A 23,797-nucleotide genomic window follows, 5' to 3' on the forward strand; every position below is an offset into this window, starting at 1 on the left:
GCTACTGTTCTGGGCCCCCTTTTGTATTAGAATTTTTTATTTTTGATGATGTTTGCATACATGATGAGGGTGTGAAGGTACAAGAGCTAGGGGAAAGTGGGAGTGATTATTGTTTCCAAATTTTCTATTTCTTATTCCCATATAATCCTTGCACACGCCGGGATCCCATCTGGGCTCTGGTTCTAATCCCGGCAGCCCCGCTTCCCATCCAGCTCCCTGCCTGTGGCCTGGGAAAGCAGCAGAGGACGGCCCAAAGCCTGGGGACCCTGCACCCACATGGGAGACCTGGGAGAGGCTCCTGGTTCCTGGCTTCTGATCGGCTCAGCTCTGGTCGTTGCGGCTACTTGGGGAGTGAATTGGTGGGTGGAGGGTATGTCTGTCTCTCCTCTCTGTATGTCTGACTTTTCCAGTAAAAATGACTAAAATTTAAAAAATGTAACCTCAAAAGAGTTTGAGATGGAGATCTCTTCCCTGTGGCAGTGCCAGCTGGAAGCCAGAGCTCCTTGTTGCTGTTGAGGGCTGGTACGACCCCAGCACCTGGGCCGTCTTCTCCCCTGTTCTCCCAGCGGCACCAGAGGGGAGCCGGGTAGGAGTGGTGCAGCCAGGATAAGGACCGTTGTGCTTCAGGTACCAGGCTGGTTCCTGGGGCATCCTCCACACTACTCTGCTGCTTGGAACAGCCTGGACCATGATCCTGGGTGCTGGCTGGGTCCTGGAGCAGCAGCGGCCAGCAGGGAGCAGCCTGGGCCGTGATCCTGGGTGCTGGCTGGGTCCTGGAGCAGCAGCGGCCAGCAGGGAGCAGCCTGGACCATGATCCTGGGTGCTGGCTGGGTCCTGGAGCAGCAGCGGCCAGCAGGGAGCAGCCTGGGCCATGATCCTGGGTGCTGGCTGGGCCCTGGAGCAGCAGTGGCAGCAGGGAGCTGTCCGTGGTCCTGGACACACTAGGCATGATTGGCAGAGCCCAGCAATGGCACGCCCTGATGAGCAGTGCAGGGACAGAGTCAGGCGGGTTTGTGTCCAGGAACGGGCAGGAACAGCAGCGTGTGCAGAAGGTCCGGGTTCGGCAGGGTGTGCTGGTTGAGGGGACCCAGGGAGGGCCCAGGGCTGGTCCTTTCTTGACACTGGGGATTCCTTTTGATCAGTCTGCATGGGACAGGGTCCACTGGCCTTGTGAGGGGCAGCCTGCCTTTTAATTTATTATTACTTAAAAAATATTTATTTATTTTTATTGGAAAGGCAGACATACAGAGAGGAGGAGAGACAGAGAGGAAGATCTTCTGCTCGATGGTTCATTCCCCAATGACCACAACAGCCGGAGCAGCGCCAATCCGAAGCCAGGAGCCTAGAGCCTCTTTTGGGTCTCCCACGCAGGTGCAAGGTCCCAAGGTTTTGGACCGTCCTCGACTGCTTTCCCAGGCCACAGGCAGGGAGCTGGATGGGAAGTGGAGCAGTTGGGACACAAACTGGTGCCCACATGGGCCTCTGGCGCCATAGGGTGGATAATTAGCATATTGAGCCATGGCACCACCCCCACCCCCCAGGCTACCTTACCCTTCTTGTTCCAGAAAGATCCTGAATTGTGTTTGACTAAAAGCCACAGCCTGCTGGCCCAGCCCTGGGGACACACAGATCTGGCCCTCTGGACTGTGCCCAGGCCACCATACCCCTCCTCCCACCCTTGCCAGTTACTTTCACGCCGAGTGGTCACACACTTGCTCATAGGTGGTGGTCATCCTTTTGCTGGGCCACAACAACCAAACGTGACACCCAGACTTGGGAGCGGGCAGTTGTGTAGTTCTGTGTGTGTGTGTGTGTGTGTGTGTAGACCCTCCATGCTGACCCCAGGACACTCCACTGCCCACAGCAGCTCGCTGCTGCCCTGACCTGTCCATGGCGTGGCCACCGCCGTTGCTTCAGGACTGGCTGCCAGCTTCTCTCAGGACAGCGAGTCTGAGGTTCATGTATTGTGGCCCTCCCTGGTCTGGGATTCCTTGTGTGACTGGATGGCATGAACTCGCGTGGGGCTGCGGAATGGACCCCAGCGGTTACTAGCTCTTGGTGTCAGAGCTTGGCGAGTGCGGGTGCAGTGTGCTGGTGGCCTGTGTGAGGGCACCCTAGCTGCTCTGGCAACCTGTAGGTGCAGGCCTGGCCAGCAGGGTCCTGTCCTGTATTATCAAATCCCACTTCAAGTCTGTATTGTGAAGTTCATTGACTTTATATAAAACAATTTGAAATATGAAAATCCCTCACTGAGTCCGCTGTGAGATCTACTGTGAGATTTGTCCAAGAACCTGCAGAATGGCAAGCTCCTGTCTCTGGCCTCTGCGGGACTTGGTCGGGACTCAGGGCTCAGACCCGCGTGGGGCAAGCCTGTGGGCGAGGGCAGCACCTGCAGCCCTTCCGCCTGTTCTGGCTGTCACGCGCTGGGGGTGGTCCTTAGGCAGCTGGGGAGTGGAGGCCGCCCTCAGTTGCTGGTGTGTGTGTGTGTGTGTGTGTGTGTGTGTGTGTGTGTGTGTGTGTAGGGGCTCTCATGGTGTCTTAACAAGCTGGCCTGTCCCAACTTGCTTTCTGCCTTGATGAAAAGATCCTGCTGTGACTGTGTGATGTTTGCGCATCATTGAGAAATGACAAACTCTCAGGTTGGGTGAATTAAGCTCATGTTTCAATTTTATTGTTTTTTCTAAGTTACCTGATTCCTCAAATAGCTTGAAAAGAATATGGGGCAGGCACAGTGGCATAGCAAGGCAACCCTCTGCTTGCAGTTCTAGCATCCCATATGGGTGCCGGTTCGTGTCCCAGCTGCTCCACTTCCCATCCAGCCCCCTGCCTGTGGCCTGGGAAAGCAGCAGAGGACAGCCCAAAGCCTTGGGACTCTGCACCCACGTGGGAGACCCGGAAGAGGCTCCTGGCTCAGACAAGCCTAGCCTTAGTTGTTGCAGTCATTTAGTGAATTAACCAGGGGGTGGAAGATCTGTCTCCGTCTATCTCCACTTCAAATGAATAAATAATATTAAAACTTTTCAAAACAAGATTTGTTTTAATTGGAAAGGCAGATCTACAGAAAGAAGGGATAATGATCCTCCATTCACTGGTTCACTCCCCAGCGGCTGCAATGGCTGAGGCAGAGCTGACCGGAAGCCAGGAGCTTCTTCTAAGTCTCCCACACGGGTGCAGGGTCCCAAGGCTTTGGGCCGTCCTCAGCTGTTTTCCCAGGCCACAGGCAGGGAGCAGCTGGGATCCAAGTCAGTGCCCATATGGGATCTTGGTACATGCAAGGCTAGGGGTTAGCCACTAGGCTACCATGTTGGGTCCAATTTTAAAACATTTTAAAAAACAGCTTTAGTGCCCTGTGGAGGCAGATACTGTGTGAGATGTCCCTGGCGAGGGTTAGTGACCCTCAGGGTAGGGGAGGAATTCCCCCTGGGTGCTGGGGACAGGGGCACAGGCCACACCAGCCCTTGCAGCTGTGATCAGGTTGATGGTCCCTTCCCCCTCGGCAGTGGGAAGTGAGGCCAGGACGACGAAGCTAAGGAGGTGAGTGGGCGCTGCTCAGCCATCTAGGAGGTTTTATTTATTTTAGATGATCCACTTATTTTAATTTGAAAGGCAGATTTACAGAGAGGAGACACAGAGATAAAGATCTTCCATCCACTGGTTTACTCCTCGAGTTGTCATGATGGCCTGAGCTGAGCCGATCGGAAGCCAGGAGCCTCTTCCAGGTCTCCCACGCGGGTGCAGGGTCCCAAGGCTTTGGGCCGTCCTCCACTGCTTTCCCAGGCCACAAGCAGGGAGCTGGATGGGAAGCGGGGCTGTCAGGACTGGAGCCTGTACTCCAGTGTGTAATGTTTAACCCACTGCACCAGCGCGCGGACCCTGAGGTCTGTTCTGAGATGAGACGTGTCATGTGTTAGAGGCCTCACTGGAATCTGATTATTTTATGTTGTAGTTTTTGAGGCTGGGGGGTCCTGATAGGGTGGCCCATCGTTCCAGACTGCCCCCCTGTGAGAACACACATCCTCTGGCCGGAAAGTGGGGGCCCAGACCCCACCTCCTGCCCTCGGCCACCAGCACCCACACCCAGGTGGGGACCCTAAGGACGTTGTCAAGGTACAGCAAGCAGCATCCCTACCCCGGCTCCTGGCTTCTCCCCCAGCCCAGCTTGGCCAGGCAAGCTAGGGAGACCTGGTGTCCCCCCCAGCTGCTCCTGGGCAGAGCTGCCAGGGGTGTCTTGATCGCCCCATGAGGCCTGTGGGAGCCCTCCTGGGAACGCAGGCAGAGTGCCCTCTGCCAGCTCCCATGGGACAAAGTCGGTCCTGGTCAGGGACAACCTCGGGACCCTGCCACCACATCGGCCTCTGCCTCCCTCCAGTTCCCAGGCGCTGTGCCCGGGCCCCCAGGACCTGCTGGAGACCTGGGGCAGCTCCGGCCCCACCCTGGCTCTGCGCAGGTGTTTAAGGACTGAGCCAGCGCGTGCGAGTTCTCCCTTGGTCTCCGACATCTCACCTGCCAGATACAAACCATTAAAGAATGAAAGAAAGTTCCGGAGGTGGGTTACGTTGTCCACCATTCTCAGTAGTCAATTTGGGGGACCTGTTGCGAGAGGGCACAGCTTTGCAGGAGCGGAGTTCAGCCCCGCAGTATTGCATATGCCACCTCTCTTGGGAGGCCCCCAGGAGGGCAGCGTGGCCACCTCTGGATCTTTCCCCTCCCTGCCAAGGGTTGCTGGGAGTTGGATTAAAGTGTGAGGTCCAGGTCCTTACTGGGCGGGCTGCCTCGCCCTCGTGCGGCCTCTGCTGTGCAGCTGGTGTGGTCCAGCGGGGCAGGTGGCCATTGGGGTCATCCCTGTCCGAGCCCCTGGCCTCGCGCTGCGGACGACCCTCGGGTGTCTCTCCCCGCAGCCCCCTGGGGTGGGCTCGGTCGAGGCGGGGCCGTGGGAGGGGCCGGCTCGGAGTCAGCGGAACCTTCGCACCGGCCACGCGCGCTTCCGGCCGGCGCCTTTTCCCAGGGACGCCGCCGCCCCTCGCGCCCCCGCGCCCACCGCCCCCGGTCCCCCCGAGTCCCCCGCGTCCCGGTTTCGCTGCCGGCGCCGCCCCGGGGAACGCGGCTTCGCTCCTCCTCCTCCTCGGGACCGAGAGGCCGCTGCACCGGGTACGGGGGGCCGGCGTGGAGGGAGGAGCCGGGGCAGGGCCGGAGGGCGTGGGGAGCAGAGCCGCGGCTGGAGAGCGGGGGCCGTCCGGGGGTCCCGGGTGGTCCGGGCAGTGGGGAGCAGGGGGCGATCCGGGGGACCGGGGGCGACCTATGGACTGGGGGCGGGGGGCGATCCGGGGGTCCCATGGACTGGGGGGCGGGGGGCGATTCGGGGGTTCTGGGCAGTAGGGGGCTACCCAGGGACCGGAGAGTGGGGAGCAGGGGGCGATCTGGGGGTCCCGGGAAGTGGGGAGCAGGGGGCGATCCGGGGGTCCCAGGGTTGGGGGGCGGGGGCGATCGGGGGTCCCGGGCAGTGGGGGGCTATCCGGGGGACTGGCGAGTGGTGAACAGGGGCCGATCGGGGGTCCCTGGTGGTCCGGGCAGTGGGGAGCAGGGGGCGATCCGGGGGTCCCAAGGACTGGGGGGCGCTCCGGACGACCGGGGAGTCGAGGGTGGTCCGGGCAGTGAGGAGCAGGGGGTCTCCCCGGTGCCCTGGCGGCCCCAGGACAAGGGGTGACAGCCAAGTGGGGAACTGGGTTAGTGGGGCGCGCCGGGCGCGGGCGGCGAGGCTGAGCCCTGTTCCCCCGCAGCCCGCGCCCCCAGATGCTGCTGCTGCCGCCGCGGCCGCCGCCCCCGCGCGCCGCCTCCCCGGAGGCCGTGGAGCCGCCGCCGCCCAAGGCGCCCCCGTTCCCCCAGGCCGAGGGTCCCGCGTCCGCCCCGTCCTCGGCGTCCGGCCCGCGGCCCCCGCGGCTGGGCCGCCACCTGCTCATCGACGCCAACGGGGTCCCCTACACGTACACGGCGCCGCTGGAGGAGGAGCCCCGCGGGCCGGCCCCGCGCGAGGCGCCCCCGGGAGAGCCCGCGCCCCGCAAGGGCTACCCGTGCCCCGAGTGCGCGCGCGTGTTCGCCAGCCCGCTGCGGCTGCAGAGCCACCGCGTGTCGCACTCGGACCTCAAGCCCTTCACGTGCGGCGCCTGCGGCAAGGCCTTCAAGCGCTCCAGCCACCTGTCCCGCCACCGCGCCACGCACCGCGCGCGCGCGGGGCCGCCGCACACCTGCCCGCTGTGCCCGCGCCGCTTCCAGGACGCGGCCGAGCTGGCGCAGCACGTGCGGCTGCACTGAGCGCCCCCCGCGCCCCGTCCGCCCCGCGCGCGATGTAGACCAAAGCCGTCGCCCTCCCCGGGCCCGGGCGCCGCGCGCGCGCGTCGAGAGGCCTCCCGGGGCCCCGCGTGTCCGCGCGTGGGGGACGCCGGCGGAAGGGCAGGGGCTCGGGCGGCTCCCTCCCCTCCCCGCCCCCAGACCACCCGCCCTCTTTGCTCAATAAACAATCCGCCCTCCGTGCTCGGGCTCCTGCTTGCGCGTCCGCGTGCGCGCGCGTGTGCCGGGGGGGAACCTGGGCGCGCGCCGCGGCCGGCTGCCCCCGGGAACCTTCCTGGCGGCGCCCGTTTCCGGCCGGAGCCGCTTCCCGGCGGCCCAGGCGCCCCGCCCCGCCGTTCCTCCCGCGGACCCTGCTTCCGCCCGGCTCCGCGCGCCCCCTCGGCGGGGCGGGGTGGGGGTCCCCGAGCGGCCGGCGCCCGGAGGCTGCAGCAGCGGGTACGGGGGGCTCGGGGCTCGGGGCGGCGGGGCCCCGGGAGCCGCACGCCGCGCTCTGAGCCCGTGCCCCTCTCCCCCAGGCCATGGCGGCCCCCGAGCCGGACCCCGCGGCGCCCGGGCCGCGCCCGCACCGCTACCTGCTCATCGACACGCAGGGCGTGCCCTACACGGTGCTGGTGGACGAGGAGCCGCCGCGGGCGCCCGCCGCCGCCGCGCGCACCAAGGGCTACCGCTGCCCGGTGTGCGCCCGCGTGTTCGAGTACGTGTCGTACCTGCGGCGCCACAGCGTCACGCACTCGGAGGCCAAGCCGTTCGCCTGCGACTCGTGCGGCAAGGCCTTCAAGCGGGCCAGCCACCTGGCGCGCCACCGGGCCACGCACCGCGCCGGCGGCGGCCGGCCCCACGGCTGCCCGCTGTGTCCACGCCGCTTCCGGGACGCGGGCGAGCTGGCCCGGCACCGCCGCGCGCACTCGGGGGAGCGCCCGTTCCAGTGCCCGCACTGCCCGCGCCGCTTCCTGGAGCAGGACACGCTGCAGAAGCACACGCGCTGGAAGCACCCGTGAGGGCGGCGCACGGGGCGCTGACCCCCGCTGCCCACCGCGCCGGGCGCTGCCCACGGGACCCCCGCTGCCCTCCGCTGCCCACGGGCCCGGACCCCCGCTGCCCTCCGCGCCGGGCGCTGCCCACGGGACCCCCGCTGCCCTCCGCTGCCCACGGGACCCCCGCTGCCCTCCGCGCCTGGCTCCGGGGTCCCCGCCCTCCACTCCTGGCGCCTGGGCGGGCGCAGCGCCGTTGTAATAAACGCCTGCATTGCAGCCCTCGCTCGCCTGGCCTGTTTGTGCTTGCCGGTGCCCCCCCCCCAGCGCCCCCCGCTGACCCCCCAACAGTAGCCACCCTGTTCCGGGGGGCGCTCAGTCCTGGCCGGCGCAGACCCCCCGGGCTGCTGAGCCGAGGACCAGCCCCCGTCCACAGGTGAGTGCGGTGGGCGCGGCGAGGGCAAATCGGGGTGCCACCCGCCAGGAAAGTGGGGTGCGCGACCCGCTCCCCAGGATGGGACCGGGGCTGGGGCTGCGCCGGCCCGTCCCTCTGCGGGGATAGCGGTTTTTTGTTCCCCGCTGGTAGAACTCGTCCTGGCTGCCGGGTCCCGGGGTCGCGGCCACCCCCGCACGCCCCGCAGCCGCGCCAGCGCTCCGGGATGGGAATTTCGTGACGCTCCCTGCCTGAGCCACGGGCGGGCGGGGGAGTGCTGCTGCAAGGGGCCATCGCGCAAGTGCGGCCCCCAGCCCGTGCCGCAGACGGCCGGCCCTCGCCCGGGCGCCGGGATCCGGGAGGACGCGCGCCGGGCCCGGGTCTCCGAGCCCCGCCGCCCGGACCCAGGCCCGCCCCGCCGCCCGGTCTCCGAGCCCCGCCCGCCCGCCCGCCGCTGGGCGGGCGCCTCCCTCCGCTCTCCTCCGCGACACTTTGCAGACGCTCCCCGCGTCGCAGCTCCCCGGCCCGGATTCCGCGCGCGGGTGGGTGAGCGCGGGCGCTGCGGCCCCTCGGACCGGGCGCGGGGCGGGGGGCGCGGCGGGGACGGCGGGTCGCGTCCGCGCCCCCGGCCCGGTGCGGGGACAAAGGGCGGGGGCGCGCTCCCACGCGTGACCGTCCCCGCACCGCGCACGCGCCGTGGGGGAGGGGCGTGGGCCGACCCCCAGCCGGTGCGGGGGAGATGGGGGCATGGCGCCCCCTCCTCCTGCCCGGGCCTGGGGGAGCGTGGGGGTCTCTCTGCTCTTGTCCGGATCTGGGGGAGAGTGGGGGTCTCTCGGCCTCGGTCCCTTGGCATGGCGCCCCCTCCTCCTGCCCGGGACTGGGGGAGAGTGGGGGTCTCTGCTCCTGCCCGGGCCTGGGGGAGAGTGGGGGTCTCTGCTCCTGTCCGGGTCTGTGAGAGTGGGGGTCTCTCTGCTCCTGCCCGGGCCTGGAGGAGAGTGGGGGGTCTCTCTGCTCCTGTCCGGGTCTGTGAGAGTGGGGGTTTCTCAACCTTGGTCCCTTGGCATGGCGCCCCCTCCTCCTGCCCGGGCCTGGGGGAGAGTGGGGGGTCTCTCTGCTCCTGTCCGGGTCTGTGAGAGTGGGGGTTTCTCAACCTTGGTCCCTTGGCATGGCGCCCCCTCCTCCTGCTCGGGCCTCGGAGGTGGGGGCCCCCTCCTCCTGCAGACCCCAGCCCTCCTCTTCCAGGCCGACCCTCCGCCCGTGTCCATGCCCCTGCGCCTCTGGCCGCTGTCCGCGTCCGGTGCCCTGAGCGCTCGCCCCGCTGCCCGGGCCCGCGGGAGGCCGAGCCATGAGTGACCGCCACAGCCGGAGGCGCACAAGTGAGGGCGCGCGGACCTCCGCCCGGGGGCTGGGGGACGGCGGGGCGCCCCGGGTGACCCGGGCCTCTCCTCGCTCGCCAGTCAAGAAGGACGAGGTGGCCTTTGACATCTCCGTCCCCTTCGAGGAGGCACCCCCTCTAGACTCGCAGCTCTTCTACGGCCTGAGCCCCTCGCGGGGCCCCTCGGAGGGTGAGCCGGGGCTGGCCGGGGCTGGCCGGGGCTGGCCGGGGCTGGCCGGGGTGACGGCCGCCCGCAGCCCGCGAGGTGACCGCCTCCCTCACCGTCCCTCGCAGAGCCTCCCGAGGCGGCGTCGCCCACCCTCGCCCTGATGAACGGCATCAAGGCGCAGCTGCACTTGGCCCTGGAGCGCAACTCGTGGCTGCAGAAGCGCATCGAGGACCTGGAGGAGGAGCGGGACTTCCTGCGCTGTCAGCTGGACAAGTTCATCTCATCCGCGCGCGTGGACGCAGGTGCTGGCAGGGGGCGGTCACTTCCAGGGCCCGGCCGCTCCCAGGACCCCATCCATCCCCAGGACCCGTCAGCCCCCAGGACCTCGTCCATCCCCAGGACCCCATCCGCTCCCAGGACCCCGTCCGCCCCCAGGGCCCCATCCACCCCCAGGACCCCATCCATCCCCAAAGCCCCGTCCACCCCCAGGACCCCGGGTCTGGCCCACCCGTGTCCTCTCTCCCCCAGGATCCCCGCCTGCCCGTCGCCCCCAGGACCCCGGGTCTGGCTCGTGTCCTCTCTCCCCCAGGATCCCCGCCTGCCCGTGCGCTCCCAGGGCCCCGTCCGCCCCCTGGTCGGGCTGCCCCTCCGCTGACGCGCGTCCTCTCTCTCGCCAGAGGACCACGGGCGCGCCAAGCCGGGGCCCCGGCGGCTGGAGGGGGACGGCCGGGCAGCGGCCGGCGGCGAGGCCTCCTCGGACCCGGAGTCGGCGGCCTCGTCCGAGGAGGGCGGCGCGGGCGAGAGGCGGCGGCCGCGGCACAAGGCGGGCGCTGGCCGGGGGCGCCTCGGGAAGCCCAGGGCGCGCGAGCGGCAGCGGGGTGAGCTCCCTGTGGGCGCCGGGGGCCGGCCTCGGGCGCTGGGCCGCCCCGGCGTGCCTGACCGCTGCCCTGTCCCTCCCGCCCGCAGTCAAGGACGCCGACGGGGTGCTGTGCCGCTACAAGAAGATCCTGGGCACGTTCCAGAAGCTCAAGAGCATGTCGCGGGCCTTCGAGCACCACCGCGTGGACCGCAACACGGTGGCGCTGACCACGCCGATCGCCGAGCTGCTGCTCGTGGCCCCGGAGAAGCTGGCCGAGGTGGGCGAGTTCGACCCGTCCAAGGAGCGCCTGCTCGAGTACTCGCGCCGCTGCTTCCTGGCGCTGGACGACGAGACGCTGCAGAAGGTGCAGGCGCTCAAGAAGAGCAAGCTGTTGCTGCCCATCACCTACCGCTTCAAGCGCTAGCGCCCAGTCCGAGCGTTCACATTAAAAACGCCCAACAGAGCTGACCGCTGCTTGCACTGGGGCCGCCTCGCGGGAGGGAGCCGCTGTCGCCATGGAGACGGCGTCGGGGCCTCCGGGCGGGGGGCGCGCCGAGCGGCGGCGTGACGTCAGCCGGGGCCCGGAAGCCGAGCTTCCCCCAACCCGTTGCCAAGACAACCGGGGGGGCGTTCGCGCTTAACGGTCCCGAGTTCCCGGCTTCTCGTTAGAGGCCAGCCAGATCCCGCGCACGCGCCGTGGGCTCTCTGAAACCTGACTCCCCCACCCGCTCCCAGAGCCGGCTGGGAGGGGCCGCGCCCCCGTCCGGCCTCCGCGCAGGCGCAGAAGGCCGCCTCGGCGCCCGGGCCCCCACGCTGCGCAGGCGCACCGAGCGCGCTGGCAACCTCCGCAGCGGCCGCGCGCAGCCTTCCGCCCGCCGGCCGCCTGGGCCCCGCGCAGCGTTCAGGCCCTCGGGAGGCTCGGCCCCGCTTCCTTCTCCTCTCCCGTCGGCAGAGCCCGCTGCCGAGCACCCGGACCCGCCCCCTCTCCCGGATCAGCTTCCCAGCCCGCTCGTTTCCGCCCTCCCTCCTTCCCTTCTCGGCTCCCGAAGCCGGAAGGAGCCGAAGCGCAGGCGGACAAAGCCGAAGCGGCCTGCGGGAGCCAGGTCTTCCGAGGCAGGGGCGGAAGGAGTCGAAGGGGCCGAGTGGAACCTCCGGAAAGAGCCGAAGCTTGTGATCGCGTTTATCGAGTGAGCACCGAACCCTTGGAGAGAGAAGGCCGGCGCTCCGGGACGGTTAGGATTGCCGGGAGAGAGGGCCCAGCGGAGCAGTTTACGCGGGGACGGTTTGGATTGTCGGAAAGAGCCGAACTCGTCGGGCCTACGGAGACGCCCGAACGGCGGCGGAAACTCGCGAAGCCGGCTCAGCCCGCCCTTCGGCCGACCCGTCCGGACTTTGCCGAAGCGCCTCGGGTGGGCGGGGCCGGCCGGCAGAGGGGGCGGAGACTGGGCGGGGCCGGGCCGCCGCGGCTAGCTTAGGCAGGAGCGGGGAGGCGTCGCGGCGGCCGGAAGTAGCCGAAGCTAGCGGCGGAAGTAGCCGAAGCAGCCGGAGCGGGCGGGCGGCGAGGCGAAGCGAGCGCTGCACAGGGCCCGACGCGGCCGCCTCAGCATGTCGGACTTCGACGAGTTCGAGCGGCAGCTCAACGAGAACAAACAAGGTGAGGGCCGCGGGGCGTCGGGGGCGGGGGCGGGACCGGCTGCTCGCCCCGCTTACCCGGGTCCCGCCGCCTCCTCGGGTCCCGGTCCGCCGCGCGCGCCGCCCCTCCCCCACGGCCCGCCCACGTGACCGCCCGCCGCGCCGACGGCCGGGCGGGGCGCATGCGCGCGGCTCTGCGCGCCCACGTGGGCGGGGCGCACGCGCGCTCGCGCCCCGCCGGCACTCTGGCCCCGTGCGGAGATTAGTGCGTTCCGTCCTGTTAGTCCCTGCTTCTCTGGCCGCGGCGGTGTTTCCGCTTCCGGCTGTGCCCCGGCCGCCGTCCCCACGCCTCTTTTGTTTCAAAATGGCGGCGACGGCGTGGGTGGACCCTTTCCCCGCGTGCGAGGGTCGGGGACCGGGGAGCGAGGGGTCTGGGGGAGCAGGAGTCCAGGGTCGGGGGAGCGAGGGCAGAAAGGGCCGGGGGAGTGAGGGCTGAGGGGCCTGGGGAGCGAGGGCTCGGGGGAGCAGGAGTCAGGGCCAGAGGAGCAAGGGCCAGAGGACCGGGGGAGCAGGAGTCGAGGACCGGGGGTGCAGGAGTCGAGGGTCGGGGAGCAGAAGTCGAGGACGGGGGGGTGCAGGAGTCGAGGGTCGGGGGTGCAGGAGTCGAGGGTCGGGGAGCAGAAGTCGAGGACGGGGGGGTGCAGGAGTCGAGGGTCGGGGAGCAGGAGTCGAGGGACGAGGGGAGCAGGAGTCGAGGGTCGGGGGAGCAGGAGTCGAGGGTCGGGGAGCACGAGTCGAGGGTCGGGGAGCAGGAGTCGAGGGTCGGGGAGCAGGAGTCGAGGGTCGGGGAGCAGGAGTCGAGGGTCGGGGAGCAGGAGTCGAGGGTCGGGGGAGCAGGAGTCGAGGACGAGGGGAGCAGGAGTTGAGGGTCGGGGAGCAGGAGTCGAGGGTCGGGGAGCAGGAGTTGAGGGTCGGGGAGCAGGAGTCGAGGGCCGGGGAGCAGGAGTCGACCGGGGGAGCAGGGGTCGAGGGTCGGGGGAGCAGGAGTCGAGGGTCGGGGGAGCAGGAGTCGAGGATGAGGGGAGCAGGAGTCGAGGGTCGGGGAGCAGGGGTCGAGGACGAGGGGAGCAGGAGTTGAGGGCCGGGGAGCAGGAGTCGACCGGGGGAGCAGGGGTCGAGGGTCGGGGGAGCAGGAGTCGAGGGTCGGGGGAGCAGGAGTCGAGGGTCGGGGAGCAGGAGTTGAGGGTCGGGGAGCAGGAGTCGAGGGTCGGGGGAGCAGGGGTCGAGGACGAGGGGAGCAGGAGTTGAGGGCCGGGGAGCAGGAGTCGAGGGTCGGGGGAGCAGGAGTCGACCGTCGGGGGAGCAGGAGTCGAGGGTCGGGGAGCAGGGGTCGAGGACGAGGGGAGCAGGGGTCGAGGCCCGGGGTGCCCACTGAGGGCGGGCAGGGGCGATGCCGGTCCCCGTTGTGGGAGCGAGGGGCGAGGCGGGCTGGGCGGCCGGGGCCTTGGGATGGGCAGCAGGTGCGCCCGTGGCAGTGTCACACCGGCCTGGGGGGCCCTAGTCGGGGTGTTCCTGGAGTGCAGGCAGCGGCCTTGTGCGGTCCTTTTTCCACTCGCGGTTCTAGTCTCACGTCGCCGTGTTGTAGACAGGCTTTCTGGGGAGGAGCGGGGCCGTCTGTGGGCATGGAGCTACTCTGGGCGATGCTGACGTGGTGGGCTCCCCGCGCTGGGGCCGGGTGGGCTGTGCTGGTGCTGCCGGGAGCTGCCCGGGGCGGGCGCCGTGCCGGGCTGGACCTGGAAGGAGTCGGCCTGCACTGGCCGGGGGAGCTGCCGTGGGCCATGGCGGTGGCCGGTGCGGGCGGCTGGGCGCTGGCGGCCCCGGGCGGGGAGGGCAGACGCTCTGCCCGCGTGGTGTGGCGCGCCCCGTCCCTAACTTCCCGTGTCCTGGGCTCGGCTGCTCCGGCTGCTGCCTTGTCCCGCGGGGTCTGTGATCTTGGCGCTTCGGTGCCCAAGGAGACAGTGCTGCGGTCTGTGGGCAGACCCCGGCGTGTGGCTGGTGGTAGGGTTCCCCATGGCAGGGTCCCCCGGCCTGCCCGCCCGTGCTGCCTCAGCACCTAGGCACGCCGGGCGCTGTTTCTCCGGAGCTGGAGGCTGCTCCCCGCGGCAGGCTGGGTCTCTGCCTGGTTGTCGGGAGCGTTCGGGCTGCGGAATCAGTGCGATGAGAAGTTTTTCTCATGGTCCGCGGGGAGGGGCCGAGGCGTGCGGGAGCACTGCCCCTGCGCGGGGGCACAGCGGGCTGGGCCGAGGGCCACGTGTACCGGGCAGCGGCGGTGAGGGCTGACGTGAGGGGCTGGGGCAGGTTGGAGGCTGTTCCTGCCCTGCTCTTGCAGGGGTCCTGGGGCTGGTGAGGGCGGGGGCTCGTGGAGGCCCCTCTCCGGCCCGCGTGCCCGCGTGACTCGCCTTGCAGGAAGGGACAGCGTTGAGTGTCCTGCGGCCTGGGGCTATCCAGTCGCGCGTGGCACCTGACCCCGGCCGACTGGGGGCCTGTGGGTGCCAGCTGGCCGCACAGCTCTTTCCTGAGGGGTTCTTGGGTCCTTTCAGGAAAGCGTCATTGGGTCTCTTGATTCCCCAGCCTCTAGCCCTGCCCCTCTCAGGGACGACCCTGGGTCAGGCCCCTCAGCCCTCGAGGGGACCGGGAGCCAGCTCCTCTGTCTTCTCTGGCTCCTCCGCTCCTCCTGAGCGTCCTCAGGTATCTCCCCCGCCGGGGGCACTGCAGGCCCTGTCCCCCCGGCCCAGGGGACCCAGGAGGCCTGTGCTCACCCCTCCTCCTCGGAGTCCCTTCCCTTGGGGGTGGCCTCCCCGGGTCTTGGGGCGTAGCCACCAGCGTGCAGGGTGGGCTGGGCTGCACCCTTTCCTCCGCTCATCCCGTCCCCTCCTGTCCGCTTGCCCAGAGAGGGACAAGGAGAACCGGCACCGGAAGCGCAGCCACAGCCGCTCTCGCAGCCGGGATCGCAAGCGGCGGAGCCGAAGCCGGGACCGCCGTAACCGAGACCAGCGGAGCGCCTCCCGGGACAGGCGGCGGCGAAGGTACCAGGGCCTGGGGACGCTGCGTGCTGGGGCTGCTGGCCGCGGCAGACTTACAGCCTGAGGCCTGTGTGCCCTTGGCCCTGACTCTGAGGGCTCTTGGGGGATTGGTCGTTTTTCAGAAGGCGTGTTCTTGACAGCAGGCGGTGGGCGAGGGTGTGTCTGTCCGGGTCACTCAGCAGGCTGGGCAGTTGGGCTGAGCTCGGAGGCTGGAACTCTAGCTTGAACCCTCCCTTGTGCGTTCAGGGGCCCGAATATTTGAGTGGGCCGTTTTTTGCTGTCTTCCTGCTGCGTCGGCGGGGCCTGGCAGGGCCTGGCAGGGCCTGGCAGGGCCTGGGGGGGAGGTGGAGCTGCCAGCACTGAGTGGACCCACGGCTAGGGACTGTGCTGTGTCGCCGTGGCAGCCGGCCCAGCAAAGCACGGGGCTTAGCTCTGCCTCTAGGGCCAGGGGCCGTGGGGATGGGGCTGTCTGCAGCCAGGCTTCGCGGCGCAGGCCCATCTGCCCTTCCCTCCTCTGCTCCCGCCCCCACCGCCCCAGGGGCTGGGTGGGAGATGCCTTCCTGCCCCCACGCCCCGGTGTCTCCCGAGACGCCCTGCCCGCCCTGTTCCTCTTCTCTTCCCCCTTCCAGGGCTGGGAGCCTTTGGGAGGGAAGTGGCAGGGCTGGGGGCCCTGCTTGCAGCGTGTGCTGCTCGGCCCTCCCCAGTCTTGGGGCTCAGTGACCTGGGGGGGTGTGGCATGTGGGGAAGTCGAGGGTCCCCAGTCACCCCTCCCCATACCTTTCCCTCCCACCCCCAGCAAACCTTTGACCAGAGGCGCTAAAGAGGAGCACGGTGGATTGATGTGAGCGTCTCTTCCTGCCCCTTCTGTCCCGGTGCCCGCCCTGTGTGCCCTGCCCTGCCCGCACCCGGCCCTGGCCCTGCAGCCCTTCCTAGGCCTGGGGGGGAGTGCAGGTTCTGGGGGGCGGCCTAGGCGAGCCTGGGAGGGGCTCCTGGGTGGGATCCCCAGGCCCACTGTGGTCAGACCGAGGTGCACCCCCCGCTCTCCCCCCAGCCGCTCCCCCCGCCGTGAGAAGAAGAAGAAGGCTCGCAAATACTGGGATGTGCCCCCCCCTGGCTTCGAACACATCACCCCCATGCAGTACAAGGCCATGCAAGGTGGGCCTGGCTCGGGGGTGCGTGCAGGATGCACGGGTGGGGGAGAGCCTTGTTAGTCTCAGGCCCGCTGAAGGAGGTGCCCACAAGGCCCCATCAACCTGTGGGCAGGAGGTGGCTGCCTAGAGTTGTTCCTGGGGGCCTCCCGCCGGGGCTGAGTCTGCAGAATGTGGGGAGTGGGCCCTGGGCCAGTGCCAGGCTTGTCCTGATGTGTCATTGTCCTCTGCCTTCTGAAAGCTGCGGGCCAGATCCCAGCCACCGCCCTCCTTCCCACCATGACCCCGGACGGCCTGGCCGTGACACCGACGCCTGTGCCCGTGGTTGGGAGCCAGATGACGAGACAGGCCCGGCGTCTCTACGTGGGCAATATTCCCTTTGGCATCACTGAGGTACTGCCCCCCTCTGCCCTGCCCTCTCCCCTCTCCCAATCCCTCCCACTCCCTCCCCCGAACCTGCACGGGTCAGACTCTGTTCCTGCAAGACCCCCCGGCCCCCTCCCAGACGGACGGATGGAGTTGAGCCAGCCAGGGGCCGGGCTGGGGGTGGCCCCTCCCTCCCTCCTCTTCCCCCTCCCCTGTCCCTTCCACACCCTCCTGCAGCGCCCCAGGGCTCCAGCACTAATGTACCAACATGTCACACCTACGTGTCGGAGAGAGACAGAGAGGGAGACGCGGACACACACACACACACACACACACACACACACACACACACACACACACACACACACACATACACACACACGACGACGCGCCCTGGTGCTTCTGACACCCTCTCCTTCTGTGCCGGCTGTCCCATCCTCCCACATCCCTCCCATGGTCGCTGATCTTGTTTTGATTGCCCTACCTCCTCCCCCACCTTGCCCACCCCTCTCCCCCACCCCTTCCCGGGGCACCCCCTGAGAACCCCCAGATCAAAGAGCTGTTTCCATTTCTCTTTAAAGTGAAATATTGTGGGGCTGAGATCCCTCGTAGCAACAAAGTTTGCTACCATCGTTGAAGGCAAGTAAGGTCCATTCTGACTTCTCAACCTGCACTTTGCTACATTTGATAAACCAGCCCCAGGACCCCAGGGCCAGGTCCCTCCACATCACTCTTTTCTCCTCCCCTCCCGCCCCTCTCCTCCCCTGCTCCCCCACCCCGTCTCCTTGCTCTGCTCTGTCCTGGTCGCCCTTCCTGTTCTCCCACGGTCCCTGCTTCCTGTCTGCGTTGTCCCACTGCCTCTTGTCTCCTGGCCACCTTCTCCGTACTGTCCGTCTCTCCCTGTGTTCTGGAACGGCTGCCTTGTGGCTCCCCCGCCGTGGTCCCACCGGCTCCTCTGCTGCCTCGCTGTCCCTCGCTGTCCCTCGCTGTCCCTCGCTGTCTCTCGCCCCGCCCCTCCCCTGTGCTCACCTCCTTCCTGCCCCTTTGCATCTCTTCCCCCACCCACACTTCACTGTCCCCTCCCCTGCCCCCTCCCTCATCCCTCTCCCCTTGCCCCCAAACCCCTCTGTGTCTCCCTCTCTCACCCTTCCCCTCCTCTCTCCACCCCTCCCCGCCCCCCCTGTCTCCTTTCCCCTCTGCAGGAGGCCATGATGGACTTCTTCAACGCCCAGATGCGCCTCGGCGGGCTGACACAGGCACCTGGGAACCCGGTGTTGGCTGTGCAGATTAACCAGGACAAGAACTTTGCTTTTCTGGAGGTGAGCTGGGGCTGCGCTGGGGACTGCCACCCTCGGGCCACAGCTGTCCCTTAGTTGTCCTGTGGGCTCTTTGGGTTGGGGCCTCACCCTCCACTCTGGCCCCTAGGCCAGCTGTGCCTTGCTGGATGTGTGCCCACCTCCCTCGGCCTCCCTGTCCCGTCTGGGACGGCACCTTGGCCTTGCTCTGCAGCTCATGGTGGGCTTGAAGCCGCAGTCTCTCCTTTTTACTTGAAAGTTTCTGTTTCCTAAGTTTAGCTTGAGAGACAGAGAAGGGAAGACGTGTTTATCATCTGCTGGCTCACTCCCCAAGTGGCCGCTGTGGCCAGAGCTGGGCCGACCCAAAGCCAGGAGCCGGGAGCTTCTGCCAGCTCTGCCATGTGGGTGCAGGGTCCCAAGGCCTGGGGCCGTCCTCTGCTGCTTTCCCAGGCCACAGGCAGGGAGCTGGTGGGAAGTGGAGCTGCCGGGACTGGACTTGTGCTCATGAGGCTTCGTGGTGTTACCCATGGCACTACTCATGGCCCCGGGGTGATCGGACAGCTCTCTCGGCTTCCGGAATCTTATTTAGGAGAGAGCTGGATGGGAAGTGCACCAGCAGGACTCGGACCAGTGCCTACAAGGGATTCCAGGTGGAGGCTTTAACCAGGCCTTGGGTCTGGCCCTGGGGAATTTTTTCCCCCTAAGATTCACTAATTTTTATGTGAAAGGCAGGGTTACAGGAACAAGGGAGATCTTCGTTTGCTGGTTCACTGCCCAGGTGGCTCTGTGGTCATGGCTGCATGAGGTGGAACCTGGGGCCCAGAGCTGCTTCCGGGTCCTCCCGTGACCCAAGCACTTGGATCATCTCCCACGGCCTTTCCAGGCCCGCGAGCAGGGAGCTGGGTGGGAAGTGCAGTGTCTAGGTCTCAAATTGGTGCCCAAGTGGGGTGCTGGCCTTGCAGGGAGAGGCTGGCCCTGGAGCCCCGCAGGCTAGGAAGTGGGGCTGGGTCACTGTGAGGGCTGCATTTGGCCCCTCTTGCGAGCCGCCCCAGCCTGTGGTTTGGTGCATGCTGGTGTCTGCTCTTGTGGGGACATGGGCCGCTGGAGGCCAGCCCCAGAGCTGGGCTTCCCTGACCCACCCCCACCGCCCACTTCTCTGTCCTTTAGTTCCGCTCAGTGGACGAGACCACCCAGGCCATGGCCTTCGACGGCATCATCTTCCAGGGACAGTCACTGAAGATCCGCAGGCCTCATGACTACCAGCCGCTGCCCGGCATGTCGGAGAACCCCTCTGTCTACGTGCCTGGTGAGCGGGGGGTGCCTGTGCTCTGTGGCACAGGTGGCGCCTGCAGCGGGGCCATGGGCACGCTCTTGCTGGAAGCTGCCAAGCTGCTCCAGCTTGCTGGGGCAGGTGAGAGGCCTGTCTGGGCCTCGGGGCCCTCAGGCTGCACCCTGCAGCGTGCGCTCTGCCTGTGGAGCTGCCCTGGGAGTTGAAGCCACCACCCGTGTCCCACCTAACAGCTGATGCGTGCGGGCCTTGTGACACTTCTGACATGCGTTTCTTGTCCTGGGGACGTGAGGATTTGAGGACTGGGCCTTTAGGAGTGCCTGGGCACTTGAGGGAGTGGGGGCTGCCGGAGGCCCCAAAGAGTCTAGATTTGTGCAGCCGCCCACAGGCCCCTGGGGAGTCCAGGCACCCTGCATGCGCAAGTGAGCAAAGGCTGCTTGGTACGCAGCCAGTTCCTCCCTGGGTGTGGTCAGGGCTGCCCTGTGTGAGCCAGGGCGGGCTGTTCACTGAGGGAGTGCCACCTTGAGAGCTGCACAGGAGGCGATGCACGCGTCTGGCCGGCCGCCTCTGACCTGCGTGGTGGCTGACCCCAGGGCCTGCTGCCACTGAGGCAGCTGGCTGCCTGGGACCCGGCTGCTGTCGCTGTGGCCGTGGTGGGGACCAAGTTTGCTGAGGACAGGGCACCTCTGAGAGGGGGGTAGCTCCTGTCCTGGGGTGGGACTGGGAGTAGGGGGCTGCTGCAGGACGCTCCTTACCACTGTGGTGGTCCGCAGCTGGCCCTCTGAGTGGAGCAAAGCAGGCCACCAGTGTCTCCACGGAGACACTGCAGAGCAGAGCGGGCCTGCAGGCAGTGTCTTCCCTAGTAGGAGGCAGGTGTTGGCCTGCGGCCCACAGATCTCGTTTGGAACAGTGGGGTGCCTGCTCCCTGGTGTGGGGTCACAGGGAGACGTGTGTTTTGTGTGAACTGTGCTGCTGGGTGTCCTGGGGTCTGGGGAGCCCCTTAGCCTGTGGTGCTGTTTGGGGAGATGTGTTTGAGTCAAGACTTGGGCCCCTGTGCCTCAGTTTCCTCCTTTTGTGGTGATGGCCTGTGGTGCGTGCCCAGGCTGCAGGGAGCATTGCTGGACCCGTTCCTGGCATGGCTGCTCTTGCTTCCCCCAGGCGTCTGGTGGTGCCAGGGAGATAACTGGGTTTTTCTTCCCCTCCTCCATGCCCTGGCTTACTTCCCCTAGTGTGTGATTCCTTGCCCTGCACCTGCTCCTCCTGGGATGAGGATGGAGTGAGAGATGTGTGGCAAAGGGGGGAGAGATGTGTGGGTCCTTTTTTCCTCCAAAAAGTTTATTTATTTGAAGAGGAGAATGGAGTAGGGGTGTGAAGGAGGGAGGGAGATCTTGCCTTCCCTGGTTCACTGCTTCAGGGGTCCAGGCCCGAACCCCGAACCCCCCGGTTTTCCAACGTGGCAGTTGGTAGCTTGGTGAGGCCAAGGGCAGGCTTGGGGTGCTGTGACACACAGCCTTCCTGGCTCCTGCTGCTGCCTCTGGTTGGGCTCCTAGTCCCTTGGGACCGGGAAGGGGGAAGTTAATGGGGACACTAGGCGAGGTCTCAGGGCTGGACAGGGGTTCTGTGGGTCTCAGCAGTGCGTCCTGGGCCGGCATGTCTGCGGGGTCCCATGGCTGCAGGTGGCTTGCTAGGGTGTGCACCCAGGTCAGGGATGCTGGGGCGGGCCCTGCCCCACGCAGAAGCACAGCCTGCCTGGTCCCAACTGTTGGTGTGTCTGTCAGGTTGGACTGGGAGCAGGAGGGGCCGTCGACCTGTTGGGGGTTGGGGCTGTGGGGGTGTGAGCTGGCGCGGCCTTGAGTCCTTTCCTCTCCCCTTAGGAGTTGTATCCACAGTGGTCCCTGACTCTGCCCACAAGCTGTTCATTGGGGGCTTGCCCAACTACCTGAACGACGACCAGGTGAGCCCCGGCCTCCTGCCTGGCCCTCCCCTCCCCTGCTCCCTCTCCAGCCTCCTGCTGTGCCGCCGCTGCCCTGCCCTGTTCCCGCTGCATCCTCCGCTTGGGCCCTCATGGCCTCTGTGTGCTGTAGGTTAAAGAGCTGCTCACCTCCTTCGGGCCTCTGAAGGCTTTCAACCTGGTCAAGGACAGTGCCACGGGGCTCTCCAAGGGCTACGCCTTCTGTGAGTACGTGGACATCAACGTCACGGACCAGGTGAGCCCCAGGGCCCCGGCCACTTGCTGCGTCTGCCCTTGCCCTCCCTGCGCTATTTCCACGCCGAGGTCTCCTTGGGCTGGGCGGGAGGCGGCTCGCCCCTTCCCTCCGTCTTGGCTTATTCTAGACTCTTGAGCCCTTGCCTTGGCCTCATCCCCCACCAGCGCCTGGCTGGGGGGGAGGTGTCAGGTGGCTGGCCTCTGACCTGCACCCCTTCTTCCCTGGTCCCTCCCACCCCCACAGGCCATCGCTGGGCTGAACGGCATGCAGCTCGGGGATAAGAAGCTGCTGGTGCAGAGGGCGAGTGTGGGAGCTAAGAACGCCACGCTGGTGAGCCCCCTGGCACGTCACTTCTGTTGGCTAGAGGCCCCGGGGGAGGTTTTCCTGAGCTCTGCCCAGCTGGGGGGGCCTGCGCCCCTTGACCCGGGCCCTCTGTCCACAGAGCACCATCAACCAGACGCCGGTGACCCTGCAAGTGCCGGGCCTCATGAGCTCCCAGGTGCAGATGGGCGGCCACCCGACCGAGGTGCTGTGCCTCATGAACATGGTGCTGCCCGAGGAGCTGCTGGACGACGAGGAGTACGAGGAGATCGTGGAGGACGTGCGGGACGAGTGCAGCAAGTACGGGCTGGTCAAGTCCATCGAGATCCCTCGGCCTGTGGACGGCGTCGAGGTGCCCGGCTGCGGGAAGGTGAGCTTGCCCTGCCTCGGCCTGCAGGCTGGGCGCCCGGTGGCAGTGAGCATGGTGGGGGGATGGCAGGCCCAGGCGGGTCTCTGGGTGGGTGAGGGAAAGACCCGCCCTCCCTCCTGTGAGCGCGGTGGGGGCGGGAGGGAGGTGTCCCTCCCCTCCTTGCTGGCTGACCAGCAGCGCAGGGGACAGAGACGTCCCCTGACAGTCCCCGATTGGGGGAGGGACACGTGTTAGTGGATTCAAGGAAGCCCTCATGGTCCCCAGTCGACCTGTGCCCAGTCTCCCAGCCCCTGGCAAGGTGTGCCTCCCTGACTTGCAGTGGCACTGCAGCCACTCCAACCCCTTCTATCTTAGAAACAGAATAGAAGAGGGGACAGCCGGCACCCTGGTGGGCCTGGGCAGGCAGTGTGCCTGCCAGCTGCGGGCTGTACCACGTGTCCGTGTCCAGGCAGTCTGGGCCGGCGCCTGCACACAGGGAAAGGGAGGCGCCACAGGTCCCTGTGAGTGGGTCTCTGAGCCCTTAGGGGAGGCCCTCTAGGCACCGTGCTCGCCCAGCTTCTGGGGCCTGCACACGGTGGCCTGCAGCTGAGGACGCGGGAGCTGCGTTGGGGTTGGTCTGCAGGCAGGCAGTGTCCTAGGGGGTGGCAGGGGCTGTGGCCCATGGCGTGGTGGGTGTCTGTGTGGGGAGGTGGCAGGCTGAGGGGCCTGGCAGCTGCAGCTGGCCCTCCTTGTCGTGGGCGCCCGGCTGTGTGGCTGCGGAGAGGGGCAGGAGGCTGCAGGGGCCAGGCCGGTGTGCACCAGGCTGCACGGCTCCAGTCGCTCATGAGCAGCCACAGGATGGGGAGCCTGGAGGGTCGGGAGGGCATCAGGGATGCTAGGGTCTGTGCGGGCTGACACAGTGAATGTGCAGGGAGCATTTAGCTGAGCCGGCTGGTCTGGGGCATGGATGCACCTGGCTTCCGCCATCCTGACTTGTCGCTCGTTTGTCCCCTGTGCAGCAGGGCTGTACCTGCCTGGGCCCTGCTCCACACTCCCTGGTCACAGTCAGTGTCCTGGAGCACAGACCACACTGTGGGTCAGGCCCTGTGTCCCCCAGCCATTACTACAAAGCCTGAATTGATACCCCCCTAACTGCGTGTCCCCAGATTGCCTAGCGGGTTAGGAGCCGTTTCTGAAGGGTCCTGATCTTGCCCTGCTGCCCCGTGCTTGCTGGGCTTGGGGGTCCTCGCTGCGTCGCTGCGTCCAGTCGTCCTGCCCCTCCCTGGTCACAGCCCTGCCTCCTGTCCCCCCAGATCTTCGTGGAGTTCACCTCGGTATTTGACTGCCAGAAGGCCATGCAGGGGCTGACTGGCCGCAAGTTCGCCAACAGAGTGGTGGTCACCAAGTACTGCGACCCTGACTCGTACCACCGCCGGGACTTCTGGTAGAGGCGGCCCGGGAGGAGCGAGGCCGGGCTGGCTGGGCGCCCCCCACCCCTTCCCTGCGAAGACTGGGCAGCGGAGTGACCGCCGGGACAGCCGGCAGCAACTGGAACGGCGGGGCGGGGCGCAGCCCCATCCCCAGTAGGAACACAGCCTGTTTATATTTTACGGCCAAACTCTTTGGAATTTCGTTGTCCGGCCCTCCCAGCCCGCTCCCCCCACGCGCCCCAGTTTCTTACGTAGTTGACCGACCTCTAGTCTCCCGCCCTTGGCCCCGTGGCCCGTCCCTCCTCTGTGGCAGTTTCATATTTGCTAAGACGAATTTGCTCATTAAACATTTTGTTGTATTTTACTTGACGGAGCTGCTGTGTCCAGTGTCCACGGTTCCCGGGGTTGCGGGTGTCTCGGAGGGCGAGGTGGCAGGGCAGAGCATGGGCGGCCGGTGGGCAGAGCGCACGGGCAGCGGGGCGGGCGGGTGGACGGCGCGGGCAGCGGGGCTGGCGGGTGGACGGCG

The 23,797-nt window shown here is 67.4% G+C and overlaps 4 protein-coding genes across 7 annotated transcripts; all 4 read left to right on the forward strand.

Annotated features, from left to right (window-relative positions):
• The first annotated feature begins 5,784 nt into the window (after positions 1-5,784).
• ZNF580 (zinc finger protein 580) lies at positions 5,785-6,446 on the forward strand. Its single transcript, XM_040978365.1, has one exon. The coding sequence runs from the start codon at positions 5,791-5,793 to the stop codon at positions 6,307-6,309; it is 519 nt and encodes a 172-aa protein (XP_040834299.1). The 5' UTR covers positions 5,785-5,790; the 3' UTR covers positions 6,310-6,446.
• A 391-nt stretch (positions 6,447-6,837) lies between these two features.
• ZNF581 (zinc finger protein 581) lies at positions 6,838-7,583 on the forward strand. Its single transcript, XM_040978366.1, has one exon. The coding sequence runs from the start codon at positions 6,864-6,866 to the stop codon at positions 7,341-7,343; it is 480 nt and encodes a 159-aa protein (XP_040834300.1). The 5' UTR covers positions 6,838-6,863; the 3' UTR covers positions 7,344-7,583.
• Positions 7,584-8,980: 1,397 nt separating this feature from the next.
• On the forward strand, positions 8,981-10,576 carry CCDC106 (coiled-coil domain containing 106). Of its 2 annotated transcripts, XM_040978368.1 has the most exons (5): positions 8,981-9,125; positions 9,207-9,314; positions 9,419-9,595; positions 9,971-10,171; positions 10,260-10,576. In XM_040978368.1, exons 1-5 carry the CDS (start codon positions 9,095-9,097, stop codon positions 10,574-10,576), a joined length of 834 nt encoding a protein of 277 aa, XP_040834302.1. In that variant the 5' UTR covers positions 8,981-9,094. The 2 variants fall into 2 exon arrangements, with proteins under 2 accessions (XP_040834302.1, XP_040834303.1); XM_040978369.1 differs by lacking the exon at positions 9,207-9,314.
• Positions 10,577-11,021: 445 nt separating this feature from the next.
• On the forward strand, positions 11,022-23,635 carry U2AF2 (U2 small nuclear RNA auxiliary factor 2). Of its 3 annotated transcripts, none has more exons than XM_040978135.1 (12): positions 11,022-11,806; positions 14,735-14,870; positions 15,664-15,708; positions 15,919-16,022; positions 16,257-16,408; positions 17,584-17,700; positions 18,844-18,982; positions 20,839-20,918; positions 21,049-21,171; positions 21,415-21,513; positions 21,614-21,862; positions 23,155-23,635. In XM_040978135.1, exons 1-12 carry the CDS (start codon positions 11,758-11,760, stop codon positions 23,287-23,289), a joined length of 1,428 nt encoding a protein of 475 aa, XP_040834069.1. In that variant the 5' UTR covers positions 11,022-11,757; the 3' UTR covers positions 23,290-23,635. The 3 variants fall into 3 exon arrangements, with proteins under 3 accessions (XP_040834069.1, XP_040834070.1, XP_040834071.1); XM_040978136.1 differs by having other exon boundaries at positions 11,023-11,806; positions 21,415-21,501; XM_040978137.1 differs by lacking the exon at positions 15,664-15,708 and having other exon boundaries at positions 11,023-11,806; positions 21,415-21,501.
• The last annotated feature ends 162 nt before the right edge of the window (positions 23,636-23,797 follow it).

This window comes from Ochotona curzoniae, unplaced genomic scaffold, assembly GCF_017591425.1.
Source record: "Ochotona curzoniae isolate NIBS_2020 unplaced genomic scaffold, NIBS_Ocur_1.0 contig_2861, whole genome shotgun sequence".
Lineage (NCBI taxonomy): Eukaryota > Metazoa > Chordata > Mammalia > Lagomorpha > Ochotonidae > Ochotona > Ochotona curzoniae.